This window comes from Somniosus microcephalus, chromosome 5 (assembly GCF_052327205.1).
Source record: "Somniosus microcephalus isolate GS21.2 chromosome 5, FLI_Smic_1.0, whole genome shotgun sequence".
Taxonomy (NCBI): domain Eukaryota; kingdom Metazoa; phylum Chordata; class Chondrichthyes; order Squaliformes; family Somniosidae; genus Somniosus; species Somniosus microcephalus.
Window position 1 is genome coordinate 292368305 of NC_140991.1, and position 27658 is coordinate 292395962.

The window sequence follows — 27658 nt, forward strand, 5'->3', positions numbered from 1 at the left end:
TATCAGTCCAAGCCTGAACATCGTCCAGGTCTTGTTGCATGCGGGCATGGACTGCTTCATTATCTGAGGAGTTGTGAATGGCACTGAACACACTGCAGTCATCAGCGAACATCTCCAATTCTGACGTGATGTTGGAGGGAAGGTCATTGATGAAGCAGCTGAAGATGGTTGGGCGTAGGACACTGCCCCGAGGAACTCCTGCAGCGTTGTCCTGGGGCTATGATGATTGACCTTCAACCACCACAACCATCTTCCTTTGTGCTAGATATGACTTCAGCCAGTGAAGCGTTTTCCCCCAATTCCCATTGACTTCAGTTTTACTAGGGCTCCTTGATGCCACACTCGGTCAAATGCTGCCTTGATGTCAAGGGCAGTCACTCTCACCTCACCTCCGGAATTCAGCTCCTTTGTCCATGTTTGGACCAAGGCTGTAATGAGGTCGGGAGCCGCGTGGTCTTGACGGAACCCAAACTGGGCATCAGTGAGCAGGCTATTGGTGTGTAAGTGTCGCTTGCTAGCACTGTCGATGACACCTTCCATCACTTTGCTGATGATTGAGAGTAGACTGATGGGGCGGTAATTGGCTGGATTGGATTTGTTCTGCTTTTTGTGGACAGGACATACCTGGGAAGTTTTCCACATTTTTGGATAGATGCCAGTGTTGTAGCTGTACTGGAACAGCTTGGCTAGAGACGCAGCTAGTTCTGGAGCACAAGTCTTCAGCACGACAGCCAGGATGTTGTCGGGGCCCACAGCCTTTGCTGTATCCAGTGCGCTCAGCCGTTTCTTGATATCACGTGGCGTGAATCAAATTTGCTGAAGACTGGCTTCTGTGATGGTGGGGACCTCATGAGGAGGCCGATATGGATCATCCACTCGGCATTTCTGGCTGAAGATGGTTGCAAACGCTTCAGCCTTGTCTTTTGCACTCACATGCTGGCCTCCACCATCATTGAGGATGGGGATATTCATGGAGCCTCCTGCTCCTGTTAGTTGTTTAATGGTCCACCAGCATTCATGACTGGATGTGGCAGGACTGCAGAGCTTTGATCTGATCCGTTGATTGTGGGATCGCTTAGCCCTGTCTATAGCATGCTGCTTCTACTTTTTAGCATGCATGTAGTCAGGTGTTGCAGGTTCCCCAGTTTGGCACCTCATTTTTGGGTACGCCTGGTGCTGCTCCTGGCATGCTCTTCTACACCCCTTATTGAACCAGGGTTGGTCCCCTGGCTTGATGGTAATGGTAGAGTGAGGGATATGCCGGGCCATGAGGTTACAGATTGTGGTGGAATACAATTCTGCTGCTGCTGATGGCCCATAGCACCTCATGGATGTCCAGTTTTGAGCTGCTAGATCTGTTCTCAATCTATCCCATTTAGCACAGTGGCAGTGCCACACAACACAATGGAGGGTGTCCTCAGTGTGAAGACAGGACTACGTCTCCACAATGACTGTGCGGTGGTCACTGCTACCAATACTTTCATCTAAGAAATGTTCCACAACAACTGGAACCAAGATTTCGGTAAAATGCTGTACTGTCGAGGTATTTAGCAAGTTCAAAGTTGACATGAGTCAAATTGCATTGAAATTTTCTGGAGAAGTGCTGACAGTGAAGCTGCTTATGTTCAGCCACTGAGTGGCATCACACACACGACCGTTGGCAGCACAATTTGGGAGGAACATTGAGAAGTTTGAAGGAGTTTAGGAATTATTCAACATCTTCACTTCAATCCTATGCATGAATACAGAAGATATCTTGACGTTCCAGCATCAATTCTTTGACCTGCAGCTTTTATTAATCTGCAAGCTAGTCTATGAAGTCAGATCAGTACCTTGCTGAGAATTGAGTAATGCCATCCTTTCTTTAAAGATTACCCGTAAACATTTACTGGAAATATAAACAGAAGCAGTAATCACAAGCTAGATGCTACAAAAGATTCAACTTCTCTTCTAGCGTTTTTAAGATTGTGGATTAAACTGCCAAACAAGAGTGGAATGGATAAATTCTAAATTCTGGAGAAAGGGAGAGAGGAAAAGGAAACACACTTAATGTTAGTGCAGGATGAAACACTGATCCAGAAAAGCAGGTTTGTCAGTTGGAAGCACCAAATGGCTACTTCTGTCCTCTGTAATCTTAGTATGGAAAGTTAAAGCACATGGGATTGGGGGTAAGGTACTGTCTTGGATAGAGAACTGGTTGGCAGACAGGAAGCAAAGAGTTGGAATAAATGGGTCTTTTTCAAAGTGGCAGGCAGTGACTAGTGGGGTACCGCAGGGATCAGTGCTAGGACCCCAGCTATTCACAATATATATTAATGATGATCTAGACGAGGGAACTAGATGTAATATCTCCAAGTTTGCAGACGACACAAAGCTGGGTGGGCGTGTGTGCTGTGAGGAGGATGCAGAGAAACTCCAGGATGATTTGGACAGGTTGGGTGATTATACTGCATTTGCCATGCATCTGCCCAATGTGGATAAATGCAAGGTTATCCACTTCAGTGGCAAAAACAGGAAGACAGATTATTATCTGAACGACAATAGATTGGGAAAAGGGGAAGTGCAACAAGACTAGGGTGTCCTTGTGCACCAGTCGCTGAAGGTAAGCATGCAGGTGCAGCAGGCAGTTAAGAAGACAAATGGTATGTTGGCCTTCATAGCGAGAGGATTCGAGTACAGGAGCAAGGATGTCTTGCTGCAGTTGTACAGGGCCTTGGTGAGACCACATCTTGAGTATTGTGTGCAGTTTTGGTCACCTTATCGGAGGAAGGATGTTCTTGCCATGGAAGGAGTGCAGCGAAGATTCACCAGACTGATACCTGGGATGGCAGGAATGATGTAAGAGGAGAGATTGGGTCGATTAGGCTTATATTCGCCAGCGTTTAGAAGAATGAGAGGGGATCTCATTGAAACTTATAAAATTCTAACAGGACTAGACAGACTAGATGCAGGAAGGATGTTCCCGATGGCGGGGGAGTCCAGAACCAGGGGTCACAGTCTAAGGATAAGGGGTAAACCATTTAGGACTGAGATGAGGAGGAATTTCTTCACCCAGAGAGTGGTGAACCTGTGGAATTCTCTACCACACAAGGCAGTTGAGGCCAATTCATTAAATATATTCAAGAAGGAGTTAGATATATTTCTTAAGGCTAAAGGATCAAGGGATATGGGGAGAAGGCAGGGACAGGGTACTGAATTTGGATGATTAGCCATGATCTCATTAAATGGCGGAACAGGCTCGAGGGGCCGAATGGCCTACTCCTGCTCCTATCTTCTATGTTTCTATATTTCTATATATTTACAAGAACATGGGCACATTTTAAATTAAAGTCCACAAAAGTAATCATGATGTGTGCAATGAAGTTACAACCTAGAAATGATTACTGCCACTATTATGGATGAATGCTCGACACATTCTTACATTTCTCTGTCCACTATTTTAAAGGTGTTAACCTATTTACTTTAATTGGGATTATTGCCTGCATTAACTTAACAGAGAAATGCTACACAAACTGTAAACGTTTGTCTGGTGATATGGTCTACACTACAGTAATTTCTAGGCTATATTTCTTAAGAAGTAATATACCAAGCCCAAAAGATACTTTACATGAAAGTGGAGAAACTCATTAAACAATCTCTTGCGCAGCAATTCTTTCTGCACTACGATATTAATATATTGCAGTAAAATTAACTAAAAGTAAGCATTATACTGGGATTTGAAATATTTCAGTTTTCACAGCTGCAGTATTAGAGTAGAATATAACATACCTGTCGGTGGAAGACAGTCTTTCCAGTCAAAATAACCAGCATAAATCCCAGGCTCTAGAGAGCCAACAATTGGATCCGCTTTTAGTTCAATATACGTTTCAAAAAGCCTCTGGTCCAGGTGCTTCACTTCATCAATGCTAACCTGCAAAAATTACATTCCATGACTTCAGAAGGTCTTCCAGAGAATAATAAAACATGGAAAATTAGAAACAAATTCAGAAATGGATGGTTTCTGCTGAATAATTGGAAAGGAACACATAGCAGTGGGAAACACAGCAGGTCGGTCAGTGCAGGCAGCAGATAATTTGGGTGCGTGCCCATCTTCAAAATTAAAAAAATGACAGGCAGGCAATCAAGAAAGGACAGAGAAGAAAACAAACATGTTTGTTTGCTTTTATTCCCTCCCCCCACCACTTTATCTGATCGTATTAAAATGCTTGTCCGCCTCTTATTTTTCAGTTTTGAAGGGTATGCACCCGAACTGTCAAATGTCTCTCCACAGCTGCTGACTGTCCTAGCGTGTGCTTCTAGCTTTTTCTGCTCTTGTTTCCGATTTCCAGCATCTGCGGTATTTTGCTTTTTCCTTGGAAAGGAACATCATTCATTCGGTCAATTTGAAATTTGCAACCACTATGAATGTTAGAGATGTTACAATTGTGGGTGGGAACATTTCATGAAGAGGAGCCATATCTAAGAGTCCAAAAGCATACGTGGCTTCCATATTTTAACCTGAACGAATAAAGGCATCAAATATCAAAAAAGAGCAAGAAACCTTAGAAGTACACAAGTAAAAGATTTGCTCCCATGAGACTGCTTACCACAAAACAGACTTCCCTACCAATGATATCAAGAGAGAATTATGGATTAAATTATTTTAAATGATTACTTCTAATATACTTTTTACTCAGGTCCACTTTAACGCTAAAATTAACTAAAACATCAATTTCTGCATCCTTGAGACCTCCATAACGATGCTTTTCCCAACCAATCATTAATTATTCAATTAAGCGCACTAATTTTATTAATATCATTCATTAGTGGAGTGTGTGTATAATATAAATCAAAAGTCACACTAGAATGAAAGTGAGCACACCTTTGTTTAACCACCTAGTATTACCATTAGAAACGGAGTGGACCTTTGGGGTAGCGGTAAGCATCCCCGCCGCTGGGCCAGGTGGTGTAGGGTTTCGAACCCCACTCCAGACAGTCCTGGCAAGTGGAGTCGGAGCTCCGGCTCTAAATTCTGGGTTGACATCCAGCGGGATACTTGCGTCCGTGGGTGCGGGCGCCCCCCCCCCCCGTATGGGTTGTGGGAGCCCGTAAAACCCTCCCGCCATAGGACTAACCACCCTAATGGCTGGTATGAAGATGGTTACGGTAACGGAAGGAGCGTTTAACGCGGCCAGAAATCCTTCCACCACTTCATACAGTTCCCCAAAGGGAACAGTGTGAAGACACGTACGACGATGACAACCATTAGAAACAGTTAGTAATATATGGAATAACAACAGAAAATGCTGGAAATACTCAGCAGGCCGGGCAGCATCCATGGAGAGAGAAATAGAGTTAACGTTTCAGGTCTGGGACCCTTCATCAGAACTGGAAAAAGCTGGAGATGGAACAGATTTTAAGCAGGTGCAGAGACAGTGGGGGGGGAGGGGTTTAGGAGGGGAGGAAGGAATTGAAAGAACATGCTGTGAAAATGTTGCAAATGGGAATGGCAAAATCATAACTGCATGAAAAATGGGGGCAGGGATTATTATCTGAAATTGTTGAACTCGATATTGAGTCCGGCAGGCTGTAAAGTGCCCAATCGAAAGATGAGGTGCTGTTCCTTGAGCTTACTTTGAGCTTCATTAGAACAATATATTAGGCCGAGGATAGAGAGATCAGAGTGGGAGTGAAGTGGAGAATTAAAGTGACAGGCGACCGGAAGCTCAGGGTCACCCTTACGGACTGAACGGAGGTGTTCCGCAAAGCAGTCGCCCAATCTGCGTTTGGTCTCCCCAGTGCAGAGGAGACCACATCGTGAGCAGCGAATACAGTATATTAAATTGCAAGAAGTACAAGTAAATCGCTGTTTCACCAGGAAGGGGTGTTTGGGGCCCGGACAGTGGGAAGGGATGAGGTAAAAGGGCATGTGTTGCATCTCCTGCGCTTGCAAGGGAAGGTGCCAGGTGAAGGAGAAGGGCTGTTGGGGGTGATTGAGGAGTGGACCAGGGTGTCGCAGAGGGAGCGGTCCCTTCGGAATGCTGAAAGGGGAGGTGAGGGGAAGATGTGTTTGGTGGTGGGATCACGTTGGAGGTGACGGAAATGGCGGAGGATGATCCGTTGAATGTGGAGGCTGGTGGGGTGAAAGGTGAGGACAAGGGGAACCCTATCATGGTTCTGGGAGGGAGGGGAAGGGGTGAGAGCAGAAGTGCGGGAAATAGAACGGACACAGTCAAGGGCCGTATCAATCACAGTAGAGGGGAATCCTCGGTTGAGGAAAAAGGAAGACATGTCAGAAGCACTGGTATGGAAGGTGGCATCGTCAGAACAGACGCGGCGGAGATGGAGAAACTGGGAGAATGGAATAGAGTCCTTACAGGAAGCGGGGTGGGAGGAAGTGTAGTCCAGGTAGCTGTGGGAGTCAGTGGGCTTGTAGTGAATATTGGTCGAAAGCCAATCGTCAGAAATGGAGACAGAGAAGTCAAGGAAGGGAAGGGAAGAGTCGGAGATGGACCATGTGAAGGTGAGGGAAGGGTGGAAATTGGAAGTAAAGTGAATGAACTTATCTAGTTCAGGGCGAGAGCAAGAAACGGCACCAATACAGTCATCGATGTACCGGAAAAAGAAGTGAGGGAGGGAACCTGAGTAGGACTGGAACAAAGAATGTTCCACATATCCCATGAACAGGCAGGCATAGCTAGGGCCCATGCGGGTTCCCATAGCAACACCTTTAATTTGGAGGAAGTGAGTGGAGTCAAAGGAGAAGTTGTTCAATGTGAGAACAAGTTCAGCCAGGCGGAGGAGGGTGGTGGTGGATGGGGACTGGTTGGGCCTCTGCTCAAGGAAGAAACGGAGCGCCTGAAGGCCGTCCTGGTGGGGGATGGAGGTGTAGAGGGATTGGACGTCCAGTGAAAAGGAGACGGTTGGGGCCAGGAAACTGGAAACTGTTAAAGTGACGGAGGGCGTCGGAAGAGCCGCGAATGTAGGTGGGAAGAGACTGGACAAGGGGAGAAAAAAAAGAGTCGAGATAGGAAGAGATAAGTTCCGTGGGGCAAGAACAGGCTGAAACGATGGGTCTACCAGGGCAGTCCTGTTTGTGGATCTTGGGAAGGAGATAGAAGCGGGCTGTGCGGGGTTGGGGGACTATGAGGTTGGCGGCCATAGAGGGAAGATCTCCAGAGGAGATGAGGTCAGTGACACACTTGGAAACAATGGCTTGATGTTTGCTAGTGGGGTCATGGTCCAGGCAGAGGTAGGAGGAGGTGTTGGAGAGTTGGCATTCAGCTTCCGCATGGTAGAGGTCGGTTCGCCAAACAACAACAGCACCACCCTTATCAGCAGGTTTAATGATAATGTTAGGGTTGGATCGGAGAGAACGGAGTGCTGCAAGTTCAGAGGGAGTTAGGTTGGAGAGAGGGGAGCAGAGAAATGGAAACGGCCGATGTCACGTCGGCAGTTAGCAATGAAAAGATCTAGAGAGGGTAAGAGGCCAGAGAGAGGGGTCCAAGTAGAACAAGACTTAAGAAAGCGGGAGAAAGGATCAGCAGTGCAGGGGGAAGACTCCTGCCAGAGAAGTGGGCACAGAGACGAAGGCGACGGAAGAAGAGCTCAGCATCGTGCCGCGCTCGAAATTCATTCAGATGGTGGCGTAAGGGGATGAAGCTCAGGCCTTTGCTGAGGACTGATCGTTCGGGGTCTGAGAGGGGAAGGTCAGAGGGGATACTGAAAATATGGCAGGGGGTGAGATTGGAAGAAGTGATGGGATCAGAGGAAAGTAACGGGGAAGAAGGTTCTGGAGGGGCGTTAGTGTCCAAGAGTTGATGAAGCTTGCGATCCTTGACATCAGAAAGGAAGAAAAAAAAGTTTTTTGTTGAAGCATCGGATGAGTCGAAGGATGAAATGGAACTGTGGACCCGGACAGCTTTGAATAGAGTGCATCGGTGCTGCTGAAGAGAGAGGTCGAGGTTGTACATGTGTAATATATGGAAATTCTTTGAATTCTTAATTTAACAAAACACAGATAATAAATATTATTTTCAATCAAATGTAAAGGAAGGAAACATTGTACCCAAGCTCTGACCACTTGCACAACTCACAGGCATAGGTAGAAGCCCGGGAATAGGTAGAATATGCATTGTTACAAATTTGGGGGCTGCACCAGATAATCTCTTGGGTTTAGCATTACTTGTCACTCTCATTAAGTGTACCTGACATCTCCTTCAATCAGGAGTATACTTTTACAGCTCAATATCTAGTTATATGATCGTGACTTGGGGACAGGAACAATAAGATGCCTCACTGTGCAGACTGGACATTGTGATCTTGCACATGCTCTCGCATGCATTTCTGGCTTTTGGAAGGCAGATTGATAAGCACTCTAGTGAGACAAGGCCAACTGGAAGCTAACAAACTGGTTCATTTTATATGAAATATATGAATAAAAAACCACGAGTAAGATATATCCATTTCCTACTACAGTACTTGTAACATCAAAAATAATAAACAATGCAAACCTTTGCCTATTATAGGAGAGTACATCACTTTACAATTCAGTATTGCTGAACCTCCTAACAATTATTTAGAAAGTGAGAAAATCCTTTGCCTCTTTCTTTGTTGCAGACACAAGCCTGCTGCCGACTGACTTTTTCCATAGAGGGAGAGGAAAACCAAAAGCTTAACCTCTGACCCCTTCCTCAGCTCTCTGGCGAGCCAAGCTGTCAATTGAGGGTACCACTTTGGATCAGAAATCTTTTCCCCCATTTCTGTGGCGAGTGTGCTGTGGTAATTACATTGCTTGCTTAGCTAGGCTTCCTACTGTGCTCAGTGAATGAAATCAATCCAACATTACAGGTGGTTTGTGCCTTTTCCTTTTTTTCTCTCCCACATGGCAGCTGTCTCTCACTCTGCCAGCTCATTTCACACTTCATCTAGAGCCATCCTTTGTCTCTTTACCTGTCCTATTACCATCTCGTCTCGTCTTGAATATCTCTTAATGTCGCTTCACCTCTCAGGCCTTCCCTTTTGTTCTTTCATCCCCTCCCCCATTTCCCAGCCCCCAAACTGGCCTTTTATCATTTCCTGCTTTTTTCTCAGTTCTGAAGAAGGGTTTCGATCTGAAACGTTCTCGGTTTCTCTCTCCACGGATGTTGCCTGGCCTGCTGAGTTTTTCCAGCGGTTTCTGTTGTTATTACAGGTGAGAACCTCACTGAAATGTGCTAACAACCAAACCAACCCAACCCTCCTTCCCTCACCGCCCCCCAGAATGTCTCAAACTACACGGAATTCTGAATATATACAATTCTGCTTAGTGTCCTGAATAATTTGCATGTTCCTGGAAGTGAATACCCTGTGAACCAAATTTTACTGCATCGCAAAATCATCCTATAAAGTAGCCCAAAAATCCCTTCTTGGTCAAATAGGTACTGTAAAAGCCGGCAAATTTTACGTGCATCATCTTGGATCGTGAAAAGAAGTAGTTTCTTTTTCAATAAACTCCTTACATGTTATTTATCTGAAACAACAACAAAAAATGCTGGAAATACTCAGCAGGCCAGGCAGTATCCGTGGAGAGAGAAACAGAGTTAACGTTTCAGGTCTGGGACCTATTGTATCTATGCTTTAATACATTCAATCAAGCATGTAGATACGTCAAATTAAATCAGAGTCAGGCAGACAGGCTTCTAACTGTGATCTTTACTTTATTGGTAAAATGGCCGACTGCAGCTTTCCCGGGTAATTCCCATAATGCAATGCACATTATATTACTGTATTAACTGGTGTTAAACTCGCACATTACATTACCGTATTGACTGGTGTCAAACTTGCAATCAATACACGACATCCCCCTTTTCCTTGGAAACAAACTTGCAGTTTACAAACAGTTGCTTACAATAACACTGCATAACTTATTTGGTTTATAAACTTTTTACAAACTTGTGTCTTACCACACAACTAAATAATTCCCAGGTTTAAACATTTAACATCACCCATGCAGTTCTCGCACAGTTTATGTTGTGACATAATCAGACAATCTTTGGGGTTTTCTTTTAACCCTTTGAGGTCTGGCTGTATTGGGTATGTCTGACACGTTGGTGTCAGTGGGTATTGCCTGTGTCACAGTGGTATGTGTGTCAGGGTCTATTATACTGTCCTCAGTCCCTTGTGTTTCCTCCTGCTCATGGAGTGTCTCCTTTGGTCCACTGGTTTTGTATTTCTTCACAAACGTAGTGTTTCTCGAGTAGTGTGCTCCTTCTGGAGATTCCACTACTACTTGACTCCCTGTTTTACTCAAAACTTTGTGCGGTGTGGCATTAAAAGGAGTGGTGAACTTGTCCACTTTGTCCTGCCGTACCAGCACCGTGTCGCCAACTTCCACCTCTGAGTATTGTGTTCTCCGCTGTTCATCTGCATAGAGTTTGGACTTGCCTTTTTGTTCTGCGTCCCGGTCATGTACTTCCATGTCTGCGCGCGACTCTGTGATGTCTGGCAGCTTTCCTCTCATTTTCCGTTTAAAGAGCAGCTCTGCCGGGCTCTTTCCTGTTGTGGCATGGTCAATGCTCCTGTACACAGTCACATATTTTCTAAGTTCACGTTTCCAATCTAGTCCTTCTGACTGAGCAATTCTGATTTTCTTCATCAGCGATGCATTCTGGTGCTCGACCTCTCCGTTAGCCTGAGCCCATTTTGCTGTCGTTTTCAGGTGTTTGATCCCGTTGTTTTCACAGTATTCTTTGAATAATTCAGATCTGAATTGGGGACTATTATCAGATTTGCAGGTGATTGGCAAACCATGACAGCTGAAGATTGACTCTAAACTATCAATAACCTTCTCTGTTGTTGTGGAGGTCATGATGTCCTATTCATAGTAGCGACTATAATAATCAACAACCACAAGAATGGAGTGGCTGGATGGCAAGGGTCCCAGTAAGTCTATAGCTACATCCTGCCAGGGGCCCTCCGGTAATGGTGTTGCTCTCAACGGTTCAGGTGGGTCAGGTCTGGCTACTATCCGACAGCCGTGGCACGCTTTACAGTGTTTTTCAGCTGCCTTGTCCATGCCAGGCCACCAAACCTTGGTTGAGATGTTGCTTTGTTCCAACTATTCCCAAGTGCCCTTCATGTGCTAAAACTAGGGCTCGTGCGTATAACACTGGGGGTAGCACAATGCGTGTTCCCCGAAGAACTAGGTAACCCACTACGCACAGCTTGTTTGCAATTGCTGCATAAGCTTTACAGTTCTCAAAATGTCCGTTTGTGATTGCCTTCCGCACCTCAATCAGCTCTGGGTCGGTAGCAGAGGCTTCCTCCACCTCTCTAGCAGTGAGTGCTTTTGGTGTCGCACTCACAGCTACAAATCTCACATATTCATCTGAGCCGTGAGAATTTCTCTCCTGTTTTGCTGTCTCCCCCAGCAATCGTGACAGTGGGTCTGCAATGTTTTGCTTGCCTGGAATGTGTATCACCTTAAAATCGTACGGCTGTAATCTAAGTACCCATCTCTCTATACGGGCACAGGGTTTAGAGTGTGGGCCGTATATCACCTGTAATGGCTTATGGTCAGTTACCAAGTTAAATTTTCGGCCATACACATATGGATGCAGCTTCTCACAAGCCCATACAAGAGCTAAGGCCTCTCTCTCTGTTTGAGAGTAGTTCCTCTCTCAGTCTGTTAAACTACGACTTACATAGCATATTGGCACCTCTTGTCCCTGTTGGTCCTGAACTAGTACTGAGCCTAAACCTACAGGACTGGCATCTGCTATCACCTTGGTTGGTGCGTCCTTATCAAAATATGCTAAAGTGCCGGCTCTGGCCAACTCTTCCTTGAGTGCACTGAATGACTGTCTCTGTTGTGATCCAAATTTAAATGGTGTGTCTTTTCTCGTCAGGCATCGCAGTGGCTCTGATAGCGTTGCAAACTGCGGAATGAATCTGCTACTGTACCCAACGAGTCCCAAGAAACTCCTCACCTCTGTAGCATTTTCTGGTTCCCGAGCTTCTGCCACTGCTCACACTCTCTCTGCTGTTGGTCCGATGCCCTTTTCAGACAACAGGATTCCCATGAAAATCAATCGGTCCATGTTGAATTGGCACTTCTGAGTTTAGTGTCAGTCCACTTTCCATTAGTCTGGTCATGACAGTGTGCAGGCATCCGTCGTGCGTTTCCTGGTCGTGTGCATGCACGATAATGTCGTCTGAGATGTTTTCAACACCCTCTATTCCAGCTAAGGCATTAGCTATCTCGTGCTGATATTGCTCACTAGCTGAAGATACACCGAATATCAACCTCTTGTACCTGTATACTCCGTTATGTACTGCAAACGTTGTGATTTCTCGTGACTCAGTTCTAGCTAGTGATAACCCCATTTCAGGTCTAGCTTACTAAACACCGTCGAGCCGTTCATACCTTGGAGTATCTCATCAACGGTGGGGATTGGATATCGTTCCCTCACTATTGCCTGGTTTGCTCATCTCATGTCTAGGCATAACCTTACATCCTTATCCGCTTTTGGTACAATAACCACAGGATTTACCCATGGGGTGGGACCAGTTACAGGTTCGATAATGTCCATGTCCCTCAATTGTTTTATTTTAGCCTCTACTGCCCCCCTTAAGTTGAATGGTATACGCCTGAGTGGCTGGGCCACAGGCTTCACTTGTGGGTCTATATACAAACTGATCTGTTTTGTGTTCAGCCTTCCTACTCCCTGGAACACCTTTGGATACCGCTGTTCTAGTAGCTGTCTTACATCTACCACAGCTGAGACATCTGCGCCTATTTTTAAAACTCAGTTTCATGGCTGTCTCCCTAGCAACGGCTCTCCATGACCTTTAACCACAATGAACTCCGCCTGCTCAGTTCTCTTACCTATTGTAATCCCACATGTGAATACACCTTTAACTGACAGTGGTCGGCTAGAAGCATAAGAGAATAACTTTCTCTCTGCCTTAGGGACATGTGACTGACACAATGTGTTCTGACTTTAATCCTTCCCATGTATTCTCATCTATCACATTATTAGTTGCACCCGAATCAATTAACATTCTCAGGTTTACTCCCCCCACACAAAAGGTAAGTCTCTGTCACGTTAGTTCCAGTAACAGCAAATGCACAGTTATTTTGTTCCTCTACATTGTTCACACTGCGTTTCTTTGTACCCTTTGTGCGGCATACTTTGGAGAAATGATCCTTTCCCTTGCACTTATGACACGTTTGTCCGCGTGCTGGGCATTTCGGATCTCTGCCCATGTGGTCTGTGTGTCCACATCTATAACATTTCCTTTCCTTATCGCCATTTCCCTTTGGTTTCTGTGTCGAGCTTTTTGCATAATACCCTCTTTTCTGTGTAACACGACGAACAGTATCTGTCTCCGCCTTCTCTATACATGACATGGCTGACATCTGCTCCTCGACGTTTTCACACTGAGGCCAATTGCAACGTGCGGGCAAGCGTTAGACCTTGCCCTTCCTCTAGCAATTTCCTCCGCACATAGGCTGACGTGCACCTACTCAGGATAGCGTCTCTTATTTGATTAGCCGCATCCCCCCCCCAAAAGCACAGTCTTTATCAGCCTGCCGCAAGCGAGTAGCAAATTGTTGCACAGTCTCACCTGCCTTCTGGGACAACTTATGAAAAGTCTGTCTAGCAAATGCTGCGTTGACCTGGGGCACGAAGTAGTGATTCAAAGCACTAACCGCCGCCATGTAGTCTGCTGGCTCTCCTGTGTCCGGTAGAGTCGAAAAGATATCCTGGACATCTGGTCCTGCTAGGTGTAGAAGTACAGCTCTTCTCCTCTGCTTTGTGGCAGCTGTAGATAATGAGTCCTTTGCCGTCGGCATAAAGCTCAAAAGACGTTAACCACCTCGTCCATCTTGGACCCAACGTGGCTGGCTCGGCGAAACATGCAAAATTTTGAATGCCGGTCTTCTCCATCCTAGCTAACTAAAACTTGCGCAACTACCTTTTAAAAAAGATTCTGTCCGTTATCCTCGTCGCTTTAATACGTTCAATCAAGCATGTAGATACGTCGAATTAAATCAGAGTCAGGCAGACAGGCTTCTAACTGTGATCTTTACTTTATTGGTAAAATGGCCGACTGCAGCTTTCCCAGGTAATTCCCATAATGCAATGCACATTACATTACCGTATTGACTGGTGTCAAACTCGCAATCAATACACGACAGGACCCTTCATCAGAACTGGAAAAAGCTGTAAATGTAACAGATAGTAAGCAGGTGCAGAGACGGGGGGTGGGGGGTGGGTTAGGAGGGGAGGAAGGAATTGAAAGAACATAAGGGCCCAGAACTTGGTGTTGGGGGCTTGCTGCGCGTGCAAGCCCCTGATCTGCACTCACCCTGCGCGCTGACATCTGAAGCCCGGGCCTGCTTGCATTTCCTGTGACAGGCCCGGTTCAGCTGTTGGCGCGCAGTGCTTACCTGATCCAGCGGCGTAGTTAGTGCGATGTGCCGGCTGGGATCAAGTGAGCACTGTACAACCAATCAGGGGAGGGGAAGGTTCATTCATGAGTTTGAGTGTAAGAACTGTCAAACTCATGAAAACTACGAGGGCCCACAATACTATTTAAACTTTAAATAAAAATTTAAAAAACATCTCAACATGGAGATGGCAAAAACACTGAACAATTATTTTGTATCAGTCTTTACAGTAGAGGACACTAAGAATATCCCAACACTGGACAAACAGGGGGCTCTAGGGGGGGAGGAACTAAATACAATTAAAATCACTAAGGAAGTGGTACTTGGTAAAATAATGGGACTCAAGGCGGATAAATCCCCTGGACCTGATGGCTTGCATCCCAGGGTCTTGAGGGAAGTAGCGGTAGGGATTGTGGATGCATTGGTAATAATTTTCCAAAACTCACTGGACTCAGCAAAGGTCCCGGCAGATTGGAAAACTGCTAATGTAACACCATTATTTAAAAAGGGTAGTAGGCAGAAGGCTGGAAACTATAGACCTGTTAGCCTAACATCTGTGGTTGGTAAAATGTTAGAGTCCATTATTAAGGAGACAGTAACGGGACATTTGGATAAACATAATTTAATAGGGCAAACTCAGCATGGTTTCATGAAGGGGAAGTCATGTTTAACAAATTTGCTTGAGTTTTTTGAGGAAGTAACATACAGGGTGGATAAAGGGGAACCAGTGGACGTAGTGTATTTAGACTTCCAAAAGGCATTTGACAAGGTGCCACACAAAAGATTATTGCTCAAGATAAAAAATCACGGGATTGGGGTAATATTCTGGCATGGGTGGAGGATTGGCTCTCTAACAGAAAGCAGAGAGTTGGGATAAATGGTTCGTTCTCAGATTGGCAACCAGTAACTAGTGGTGTTCCGCAGGGGTCAGTGCTGGGTCCCCAACTCTTTACAATCTACATTAACGATTTGGAGGAGGGGACCGAGTGTAACATACCAAAGTTTGCAGATGATACAAAGATGGGACGGAAAGTAGTGAGTGAGGAGGACATAAAAAACCTGCAAAGGGACATAGACAGGCTAAGTAAGTGGGCAGAGATTTGGCAGATGGAATACAATACTGGAAAGTGAGAGGTTATGCACTTTGGCAGGAAAAATCATAGAGCAAGTTATTATCTTAATGGCAAGAAACTGGAAAGTACTGTAGTACAAAGGGATCTGGGGGTCCTGGTGCACGAAACTCAAAAAGTTAGTATGCAGGTGCAGCAAGTGATCAAGAAGGCCAATGGAATGTTGGCTTTTATTGCTAGGGGGTTGGAATATAAAAACAGGGAGGTATTGCTGCAGTTGTACAAGGTATTGGTGAGGCCGCACCTGGAATACTGCATACAGTTTTGGTGTCCATACTTAAGAAAAGACATACTTGCTCTCGAGTCAGTACAAAGAAGGTTCACTCGGTTAATCCCGGGGATGAGGGGGTGGTCATATGAGGAGAGGCTGAGTAGATTGGGACTCTACTCATTGGAGTTCAGAAGAATGAGAGGCGATCTTATTGAAACATATAAGATTGTGAAGGGGCTTGATCGGGTGGATGCGGTGAGGATGTTCCCAATGATGGGTGAAACTAGAACTAGGGGGCATAATCTTAAAATAAGGGGCTGCTCATTCAAAACTGAGATGAGGAGAAACTTCTTCACTCAGAGGGTGGTAGGTTTGTGGAATTTGCTGCCCCAGAAAGCTGTGGAAGCTACATCATTAAATAAATTTAAAACAGAAATAGATAGTTTCCTAGAAGTAAAGGGAATAAAGGGTTACGGGGAGCGGGCAGGAAATTGGACATGAGTCTGGGTTCGGAATGGTCATGGCCCTGTGGGTAGTGGAGCGGGCCCAGGGGCCGTGTAGCCTTGTTCTGCTCCTACTGTGTTCTAATTCTGTTAGATTTCAGGAGATGGTTTTATTCCTGTTCCTGGCTGGGGTGGAGATCGCCTTTACAGAAGGTAAGTACTGTAGAAAATATAGGGACAGAGTGATCTCCTGGAAGAATTTCGATCGCCTAGATGGGTCGGAGAGGAATTTCCCAGATTTTTTTCTCCCAAATTGGCCATTGGGTCTTTATCTGGTTTTTCGCCTCTCCCGGGAGATCACATGGGTTTGGGTGGATGCAGAGTGATAGAAGATTTGAGGTTAGGATCAGATCAGCCATGATCTTATTGAATGGTGGAGCAGGCTCGAGGGGCCGATTGGCCTACTCCTGCTCCTATTTCTTATGTTCTTATGTTCTTATCCCAATCGTTAAATTAAGTATAAATAAGTTTAAAAAAATAATTTAAACAATAATTTTTTTTTTTGAAAAAAATAAATTTTTAATAAAAAGGGTCTAAAACTAAACTTACCTTATTGTACATTCTTTAAAATAATAAACCTGTGGAAAAAAAAATTCTAAATTACACTAAAACACCACTTACCTGTAAAAATAAATACTTACGTGTGCTTTTTACAAGCGTAAAGACCGGAGGCCTTTAGACATGCGCAAATCCCCCAAAACAGAGGAAATCCAAGACGCACGCGCTGCCCCCTACAGCGCACGCGCTAGCCTCTTCAACTCTTGGGTTGGAGGAGAGGAAATGCCGGTTTTCAGCGCATGCGCTATGCATGCTGAAAACCGGCATTTCCTCCAGCCAGACGCGTGAGTACCCCTTCCGTACTCACGCGTTTGGGGAGGAATTACTGCCCCACTGTGAAATGTTGCAAATGGGAATGGCAAAATCATACAGCATGCAAAATCAGCATCATGCTTGCTTGGCCTGCTGAGTATTTCCAGCATTTTCTGTTGTTATTTCAGATTTCCAGCACCCACAGTATTTTGCTGCTATGTTATTTATCCGGTTTGCAGCACACATTTTAAGTCAAAGTGTTACATTATTCCATGAGTGATCTATTCTTCAGAAAAACTTACTTTTACATCGCACTAAGACCAATGTAACGTTAAAAGTTTCAGCTTCAGACCGTTTGTAGCAATCTTGTCTATGAGTCAGAAAACTGACTTCAAATCTCACTCCAGGATGCGAGCACATAATCCAAGTTAACACTTCAGTGCGATATTGAGGGACAGCTGCATTGTTGGAGGTGTCATACTTCAGATGAGATGTTAAATTGAGCCCCCACTATCCATTAAGGTGGAAGTTAAAAGATCCCATGGCACTATTCGAAGAGGGCCAGGGATGTCAACATCCACCAAAACAGATGAACTGGTCCTTTGCCTTCTTGTTGTTTTTGAGGTCTTTTGCACAAATTGGCTGCTGCGTTTGCCTATATAACAATAGTAATTGCACTTCATAAGTAAGGTGTGTAAAGCACTGAGAGAAATTTCTGAGAGATGTCATGAGGCGTAATATAAATGCAAGTGTTTCTTTTTTATACTCCCACAGAGATGTTACAATTGTGGGTTAGAACATTTCCTCATTGGTTAACTTAGAGGTCTTTTTACTATTAAGACTGGCAACCAGGCACTTCAGCTTGTAGGAGGATACTGCAATAACTTTCAGGAGATTTCACGCTCTATTACCACAAAACAGGAAATCTGGAACAGCTTTTTTTTTAGCTAATTAAGATAAGCGGACATCCACAGAAAGTAGGGTTGGTGAAGAATAGAAAGCTTTATTACAGACAGAAACAATCAAACCTGATCAGATAGCAAGCTGCAGTGGGCGAGTTATATGAAGAAATATAATAGATTAAGAACTTTAAAAACAAAAGCACAATGGCATCACAGAGTGCTGGTTCCATCACCTCCAATCCATTACTCAACTCTACAACCTGGGGAACAAGTCCCCAAAGATTCATACCCTCATACCATATAGATTTTATTCAAAATATTACATCTGCTTGCATTTCCTCTCTACAAACTTTACTTCTGGTTGTCACCCATTTCTGGTCACACTTCTGACCCAATTTTTCCCATTATAAATTCCTTTGTTGACATTGCTCATCGAAACCTGCAATGTCAAAGTTAACCTGCAGGAACAGCAAGCAATTAGGAAGGCAAATTGTATGTTAGCCTTTATTGCAAGATAAGAGAAAGGAAGTCTTGATGCACTTATATAGGGTTTTGGTGAGACTACACCTGAAGTGTACAGTTTTGGTCTCCTTATACTTTCCTTACAGGGCGTGCAATGCAGGTTCACTCGATTGATTCCTGGGATGAGAGGGATGCCCTATAAAAGGAGAAATTGAGCAGAATGGGCCCGTCTTCTCTGGAGTTTAGAAGAGGGAAAGGTGATCTTATTGAAACATATAAAATTCAGAGGGTTTGGCAGGGTAGATGCTGAGAGGCTGTTTCCCCTGGTTGAAGAGTTTAGAACTAAGGGTCAGTCTCAGGATAAGGGATTGGCCATTTAGGACGGAGATGAGGAGAAATTTCTTCACTCAGAGGGTTGCGAATCTTTGGAATTCTCTACCTCAAAGGGCTGTGGATGCTCAGTGGATGAGTACATTCAAGACCGAGATCGATAGGTTTTTGGGCACTAAGGGAAATCAAGGGATATGGTGATAGGGTGGTAAAGTGGAATTGATGTAGAAGTTAAGCCATGATCTTATTGAATGGTGGAGCAGGTTCGAGGAGCCATATGACCTACTCCTGCTCCTAATTCTTATGTCAACTGTCACAGTTTTATTTACAAGCACTGGCCACAAGGTAACTCAATGATGTGCCTGCTCCAGCTCAGCACCCATATTATTTTTATTTGTTCTTTGGGTGTGGGCATTTATTGCCCAACACTTGTTGTCCTGAGGGCCTTAAAGGCCAACCATATAGTGTGGGACTAGAGTCACCTGATTTCAACACCCAAAATACCAGGTTTATTGAATTCAATTTCACAACTTGCCATGGTGTGATCTGAACTCAGGACCTGTGGATTGCCAGCCCAGTACCATAATCCCCATGTCTACCACACCTGTTGAAATCTTGCTTCTCTCTCAATTCATTTTTCCTATTAAGTTAAATTTGAACTTAAGTTTTAAATTTAATACTTTGTTTTTACTTTTAAATATTAACAGGTTTTCATCTCCCCCACCACAATTTTTAAAATTAAACAGTGAGTAATGCACCTTCTACGTGTTAATTATGTATTAAAAATAAACTTGCGACACAGTAAGAGAGATTGAAAGGAAGTGAATGAAGTGTTATAAAGTTCTTAGTAAGATAGTTTTGACATGAAATTATCTTAAGTTTAAAAAGAAACCACAAATATAAAAGAGATCAATATTATTCAATGTGTGGAAAGCACAATTTGAAGAGAATATTCAATCAGCCAACCTGAGCAGATTTAGTTAATAAAGGCTTTAAGCAATACCAATCGCAAAAAAGTAATCACAGAAGAAAATGATGATCCTATAGAAAATCTGTCGGGGAGCCACTTAAAAGGACATGATTTCAGATCTAAATTTAAACTGAGAACTTAACTTGCTAGGTCATTCAATATATATAAAAAAATACCATTATAAACATACGCTAACCCTTTTAATGTATTTTCACTCATTTATAAGAAACAGCAGCAGAATTTTAAATGTCACAATTGAAAAAGATCCTTTCAAAATGCACCAATGACTATAAAAGGACAATCAAGTTCAGGAATTTCACTGATAACAGAATGTGACAATTTCAACCTAAGCTACACATTTTAATCATTATCTTGTACAGCAAATGACTGCAAGCTTTGTTTACACTTTATTGCTACAATTAATAACATTTTGACAACCACAAGCAAACTCTAATGCAAAAGCAAAATACTGTGGATGCTGGAAATCTGAAATGAAAACAGAAAATGATGGAACTACTCAGCAGGTCAGGCAGAATCTGTGAAGAGAGAGAAACAGAGTAAATGTTTATGGATTTATGAAAGGGAAATCATGTTTGACAAATCTGTTAAGAGTTTTTTGAGGTTGTAACTAGCAGAATAGATAAGGGGGAACCAGTGGATGTGGTGTATTTTGATTTTCAGAAGGTATTTGATAAGGTGCCACACAAGAAGTTATAAAACAAAATTAGGGCTCATGGGATTGGGGGTAATATACTAGCATGGATTGGTTAACAGACAGAAAACAGAGTAGGAATAAACGGGTCATTTTCGGGTTGGCAGGCTGTAACGAGTGGGGTACCGCAAGGATCAGTGCTTGGGCTTCAGCTATTCACAATCTACATCAATGATCTGGATGAGGGGACCAAATGTAATATATCCAAGGTTGCTGATGATACAAAGCTAGTAAGTTGTGAGGAGGATGCAAAGAGGCTTCAATGGGATTATAGACAGGCTAAGTAAGTGGGCAAGAACATGGCAAATGGTACATAATGTGGAGAAATGTGAAGTTATCCACTTTGGTAGGAAAAATAGAAAAGCAGAGTATTTTTTAAATGGTAAGAGATTGGGAAATGTTGGTGTTAAGAGGGTCTTGGGTGTCCTTGTACACAAATCACTGAAAGTTAACATGCAGGTACAGCAAGCAATTAGGAAAGCAAATGATATGCTGACCTTTATTACAAGAGGATTTGAGTATAAGAGTAAAGACGTCTTACTGCAATTATATAGGGCCCTGGTGAGACCACACCTGGAGTATTGTGTACAGTTTTGGTCTCCTTACCTAAGGAAGGATATACTTGCCATAGAGGGAGTGCAACAAAGGTTCACCAGACTGGTTCCTGGGATGGGGGGATTGTCCTATGAGGAGAGATGGAGTAGACTAGGCCTATATTCTCTAGAGTTTAGAAGAATGAGAGGTGATCTCATTGAAACATACAAAATTCTTACAGAGCTTGACAGGGTAGATGCAGGGAGGATGTTTCTCCTGGCTGGGGAATCTAGAACCAGGGGTCACAGTCTCAGAATAAGGGGCGGCCATTTAAGACTGAGATGAGGAGAAATTTCTTCACTCAGAGGGTGGTGAATCTTTGGAATTTTCGATCCCAGAGGGCTGTGGAGGCTCAGTCGTTGAGTATATTCAAGACAGAGATCGACAGATTTTTGGATTATAAGAGAATCAAGGGGATAGTGCAGGAAAGTGGAGTTGAGGTAGAAGCTCAGCCATGATCTTATTGAATACTGGAGCAGGCTCGAGGGGCCGAATGGCCTACTCCTGTTCCTATTCCTTATATTTCAGGTCGATGACCTTTCATCAGAACTGGAAAAGGTGGTGAACGGTTGTTTATTGGACTGGAGGAAAGTACACAGTGGTGTTCCCCAGGGGTCAGTACTAGGAGCTCTGCTTTTCTTGATATATATTAATGACTTAGACTTGGGTGTACAAAGCAAAAGGAGATGGTAATGGGACAAGTAAAGAAACAAAAGATGAGTCTAGAGGAGGTGTAAATGGGAATAGCAGAATCATCAACAGCTGCCGTCCGAAAAAATGGGGGCAGAGGTTATGCTCTGAAACTGTTGAACTCAATGTTGAGTCCGGAAGGTTGAAAAGTGCCTAATCGAAAGATGAGGTGCTGTTCCTTGAGCTTACGTTGAGCTTCATTGGAACAGTGTAGGAGGCCGAGGACAGAGGTGTCAGAGTGGAAGTGGAGCAGAGAATTAAAGTGACAGGCGACCGGAATCACGCTGGAGGTAACGGAAGATAGTCTGTTGAATTTGGAGGCTGGTGGGGTGGAAGGCGAGGACAAGGGGAACACTATCGTGGTTCTGGGAGGAAGGGAAAGGGGTGTGAGCAAAAGTGCGGGAAATGGGATGGACATGGTCAAGGGCCCCGTCAACCACAGTGGAGGGGAATCCTCGGTTGAGGAAAAAGGAAGACATATCAGAAGCACTAGTATGGAAGGTGGCATCATCAAAACAGATGCAACAGAGATGGAGAAACTGGGAGAACAGAACAGAGTCCTTACAGGAAGTGGGGTGGGAGGAATTGTAGTCAAGGTAGCTGTGGGAGTCAGTGGGCTTATAGTGGATCTTGATCGATTGCCTATCCTCAGAAATGAAGACAGTGAAGTCGAGGAAGGGAAGGGTCAGAGATGGACCATGTGAAGGCGAGGGAAGGGAGGAAATTGGAAGCCAAGTAGATGACATTTTCCAGTTCGGGGCGAGAGCAGGAAACTGGTCTGATACAGTCATCAATAAACCAGAAAAAAGTGAGGGAGGGGACCTGAGTTGGACTGGAACAAAGAATGTTTCACATATCCCAATAAATTCAGGCATCGCTAGGAAACCCTGTTTTCTATTTAGTACACTCATGCCAGAAAGCTTTTTTTTTTAAATTCTCTAAGTTCTCCAACTTTACTCATGATTAAAAAAAAACAAGGAAAATTCATAGAAACATAGAAGGTAGGAGCAGGAGTAGGCCATTCAGTCCCTCGAGCCTGTTTCGCCATTTAATGAGATCATGGCTGATCATCCAAATTCAGTACCCTGTCCCTGCTTTCTCCCCATATCCCTTGATCCCTTTAGCCTTAAGAAATATATCTAACTCCTTCTTGAATATATTTAATGAATTGGCCTCAACTGCCTTGTATGGTAGAGAATTCCACAGGTTCACCACTCTGGGTGAAGAAATTTCTCATCACAATCCGAAATGGCTTACCCCTTATCCTTAGTCTCTGACCCCTGGTTCTGGACACCCCGGCCATCGGGAACATCCTTCCTGCATCTAGTTTGTCTAGTCCTGTTAGAATTTTATAAGTTTCAATGAGATCCCCTCTCATTTTTCTAAACTCTAGCGAATATAAGCCTAATCGACCCAATCTCTCCTCATACGTCATTCCTGCCATCCCAGGTATCAGTCTGGTGAATCTTCACTGCACTCTCTCCATGGCAAGAACATCCTTCCTCAGATAAGGTGACCAAAACTGCACATAATACTCAAGGTGTGGTCTCACCAAGGCCCTGTACAACTGCAGCAAGACATCTTTGCTCCTGTACTCGAATCCTCTCGCTATGAAGGCCAACATACCATTTGCCTTCTTAACTGCCTGCTGCACCTGCATGCTTACCTTCAGCGACTGGTGCACAAGGACACCCAGGTCTCATTGCACTTCCCCTTTTCCCAATCTATTGCCGTTCAGATAATAATCTGTCTTCCTGTTTTTTCCACCGAAGCGGATAACCTCGCATTTATCCACATTATACTGCATTTGCCATGCATCTGCCCAATCACCCAACCTGTCCAATCATATTGGAGTTTCTCTGCATCCTCCTCACAGCACACACACACACACACAGTTTTGTGTCGTCTGCAAACTTGGGGATATTACATCTAGTTCCCTCGTCTAGATCATTAATATATATTGTGAATAGCTGGGGTCCTAGCACCGATCCCTGCGGTACCCCACTAGTCACTGCCTGTCACTCGGAAAGAGACCCGTTTATTCCAACTCTTTGCTTCCTGTCTGCCAACCAGTTCTCTATCCAAGACAGTACCTTACCCCCAATCCCGTGTGCTTTAACTTTCCACGCTAATCTCTTATGTGGAACCTTATCGAAAGCCTTCTGAAAGTCCAAATACACCACATCCACTGGTTCTCCCTTATCTATTCTACCAGTTACATCCTCAAAAAATTCCAGTAGATTAGTCAAGCATGATTTACCTTTTGTAAATCCATGTTGACTTTGTCCGATCCTGTCACTGTTTTCCAAGTGCTCTGCTATTACATCTTTTATAATGGACTCTAGCATTTTCCTCACCGATGTCAGACTTACCGGTCTATAATTCCCCGTTTTCTCTCAACCACCTTTTTTAAATAGTGGGGTTACATTAGCTACCCTCCAATCCATGGGAACTGTTCCAGAGTCTATAGAATTTTGGAAGATGACCAGCAATGCATCTACTATTTCTAGGGCCACTTCCTTAAGTACCCTAGGATGTAGATTATCAGGCCCTGGGGATTCATCGGCCTTCAATCCCGTCAATTTCCCTAACACCATTTCCCTACAAATACTGATTTAATTCAATTCCTCCCTCTCATTAGGCCCTATGTTCCCCAACATCTCTGGGAGATTATTTGTGTCCTCCTTTGTGAAGACAGAGCCAAAGTATGTATTTAATTTGTCTGCCATTTCTTTGTTCCCCATTATAAATTCCCCTGATTCTGACTGCAAGGGACCTACGCTTGACTTCACCAATCTTTTTTTCTTCACATATCTATAGAAGAGTTGGAATAAACGGGTCTTTTTCCGAGTGGCAGGCAGTGACGAGTGGGGTACCGCAGGGATTGGTCCTAGGACCCCAGCTATTCACAATATATATTAATGATCTAGACGAGGGAACTAGATGTAATATCTCCAAGTTTGCAGACGATACAAAACTGGGTGGGCGTGTGTGCTGTGAGGAGGATGCCGAGAAACTCCAGGATGATTTGGACAGGTTGGGTGATTGGGCAGAAGCATGGCAGATGCAATATAACGTGGATAAATGTGAGGTTATCCACTTTGGTGTCAAAAACAGGAAGGCATTTTATTATCTGAATGGCAATAGATTGGGAGAAGGGGAAGTGCAACGAGACCTGGGTATCCTTGTGCACCAGTCGCTGAAGGTAAGCATGCAGGTGCAGCAGGCGGTTAAGAAGGCAAATGGTATGTTGGCCTTCATAGCGAGAGGATTCGAGTACAGGAGCAAGGATGTCTTGCTGCAGTTGTGCAGGGCCTTGGTGAGACCACATCTTGAGTATTGTGCGCAGTTTTGGTCGCCTTATCTGAGGAAGGATGTTCTTGCCATGGAGGGAGTGCAGCGAAGATTCACCAGGCTGATGCCTGGGATGGCAGGAATGACGTATGAGAGGAGATTGGGTCGATTGGGCTTGTACTCACTGGAGTTTAGAAGAATGAGAGGGGATCTCATTGAAACTTATAAAATTCTAACAGGACTAGACAGACTAGATGCAGGAAGGGTGTTCCCGATGGCCGGGGAGTCCAGAACCAGGGGTCACAGTCTAAGGATAAGGGGTAAGCCATTTAGGACAGAGATGAGGAGGAATTTTTTTACCCAGAGAGTGGTGAACCTGTGGAATTCTCTACCACAGAAGGCAGTAGAGGCCAATTCATTAAATATATTCAAGAAGGGGTTAGTTATATTTCTTAAGGCTAAAGGGATCAAGGGATATGGGGAGAAGATAGGGACAGGGTACTGAATTTGGATGATCAGCCATGATCTCATTGAATGGTGGAGCAGGCTCGGGGGGCCGAATGGCCTACTCCTGCTCCTATCTGCTATGTTTCCACGTAGCTTTTAGTCAGTTTTTTTGTTCCGTGCAAGCTTACTCTCAATCTATTTTCCCCCTCTTAATTAATCCCTTTGTCATTCTTTGCTGAATCCTAAACTGCTCCCAATCCTCAAGTTTGCTGCTTTTTCTGGCCAAATTATCTGTCCTCTCCTTGGATCTTATGCTATCCCTAATTTCCCTTGTTAGCCACGGTTGAGTCATCTTTTTTGTTTTATTTTTTGCCAAACAGGGATGAACAAATTCTATAGTTCATCCATGCGATCTTTAAATGTTTGCCATTGCCTATCCACTGTCAACCCTTTAAGTAACATTCCCAATCCATCCTAGCCAACTCGTGCCTCATACCATCGTAGTTTCCTTTATTTAAATTCAGGACCCTAGTCTCTGAGTCAACTACTTCACTCTCCATCTTAATGAAGAATTCTATCATATTATGATCGCTCCTCCCCAAGGGGCCTCGCACAACAAGATTGCTAATTAATCCTCTCTCATTACATAATACCCAGTCTAAGATGGCCTGATCTCTAGTTGGTTCCTCGACATATTGGTCCAGGAAACCATCCCGTATACACTCTAGGAATTCCTCCTCCACAGTATTGTTACTAATTTGGTTAGCCCAATCTATATGTAGATTAAAGCCACCCATGATAACTGCTGTGCCCTTATTGCACGCGTCTCTAATTTCCCATTTAATGCCATCCCCAACCTCAGCATTACTGTTTGGGGGTCTGTTTATGATTGACCATTCTATTATTTCAAAATACACTGCGCCATAAAAAGAATTTAAGGGTCAATATTCATTCATTAAAAAGTATGGAGGATCAGCACACTGGAAGTGTGTGAAGTATTCTTTTCATCATGGAATGTTTTATACCAAGTGTTGTCAGTGCATTGCAATGGGAGTAAAATGGCAAAGATGTGCAGCATGCTCACTATGCTGAACACAATCTGGTAATCTGAAGCAGGATGAATCACTTTTAGTGTAAACCAGTATGCAATCACAAGTTCTCACGAAAAAAAACATTTACTTGAATCTGGATATACTTCCAATAAAAAAAAATAAGCAATAAAACCAGTCACACAGGATAGTCAAAACCACAAATAATGACTAAGATCTGACCGAAAGCTATTTAAGCACTAACATTTTAACACAGCTAACAGCCAAGTAGAAGTTGGTTAAAACAGTAATAGTGGCACCGTGAAGGAGGAAAATTTCTAACACTGTTGCCACCCTTTAAATTGCATATATATGCCATGCCTTTTGTGGTTCTAGCAGTGAATAATGTAATTGTCCCATTTAAAATCATGTTTACACCACATCTATTGGAATCTAAATTCCAAAATTACAGTTACACACTTTCTAGGATAAAAACAGATAGCTATTTACAACGGAGTAGAAAAGAAATTCAAAACTGAAATCTTACAATAAAAATGTAGTTCTCAAATGGGAGAAACAGTTACAAAAACTATTCAGAACACATCAAAAAGAAATCATAGCAGCATTTTGCAAGATTTGTTTAAAAAAACCAAAACAAAATTTTAATGGATTAAAAATTTAAATCTAACCTTTACGGCCGTGCTTCAAAGTGTTGCTTGAAAATGTAATCATTATTTTTAAAAGAAACAAACAACGAGTTTTCCAATGGCTTAGCGAGCTTATGCAGTAAGTAGTTGAGCTATACAGATCAGGAAGGGCCCATGTTCAATTCCTGGTTTGTGCTGAGTTAGTTGTTCCCAGCTAGCGTTGCTGCAATGGTACTACAATTGGCTTCAATGTCAAGTTAGGAAGAGGAAAAAAATAAAGTCAGAGTTGCTATTTCTGATCACTCTGCAACTCCATGTTTGAATCCCTCCAATCAGGTTTCCACCCTTGCTACAGTACTGAAACGGCGCTCATCAAAGTCACAAATGATATCCTTTGTGACTGTGACAAAAGTAAACGATCCTTCCTCATCCTTCTTGACTTGTCTGTATCCTTTGATATGGTTGACCACTCCATCCGTCTCCAAGCCTCTCTACCGTCGTCCAGCTGGGTG

The 27658-nt window shown here is 43.8% G+C and overlaps 1 protein-coding gene across 6 annotated transcripts in view; it reads right to left on the bottom strand.

The window, feature by feature from the left end:
- Positions 1-27658, bottom strand: part of exoc2 (exocyst complex component 2) — a 303326-nt gene that overhangs the window by 57230 nt on the left and 218438 nt on the right. For all 6 annotated transcript variants that reach the window (XM_085989137.1, XM_085989132.1, XM_085989135.1 and 3 more), the window contains one exon: positions 3769-3910. In XM_085989137.1, the coding sequence (XP_085845263.1) occupies positions 3769-3910 (142 nt within the window). The remainder of the gene's footprint in view (positions 1-3768; positions 3911-27658) is intronic.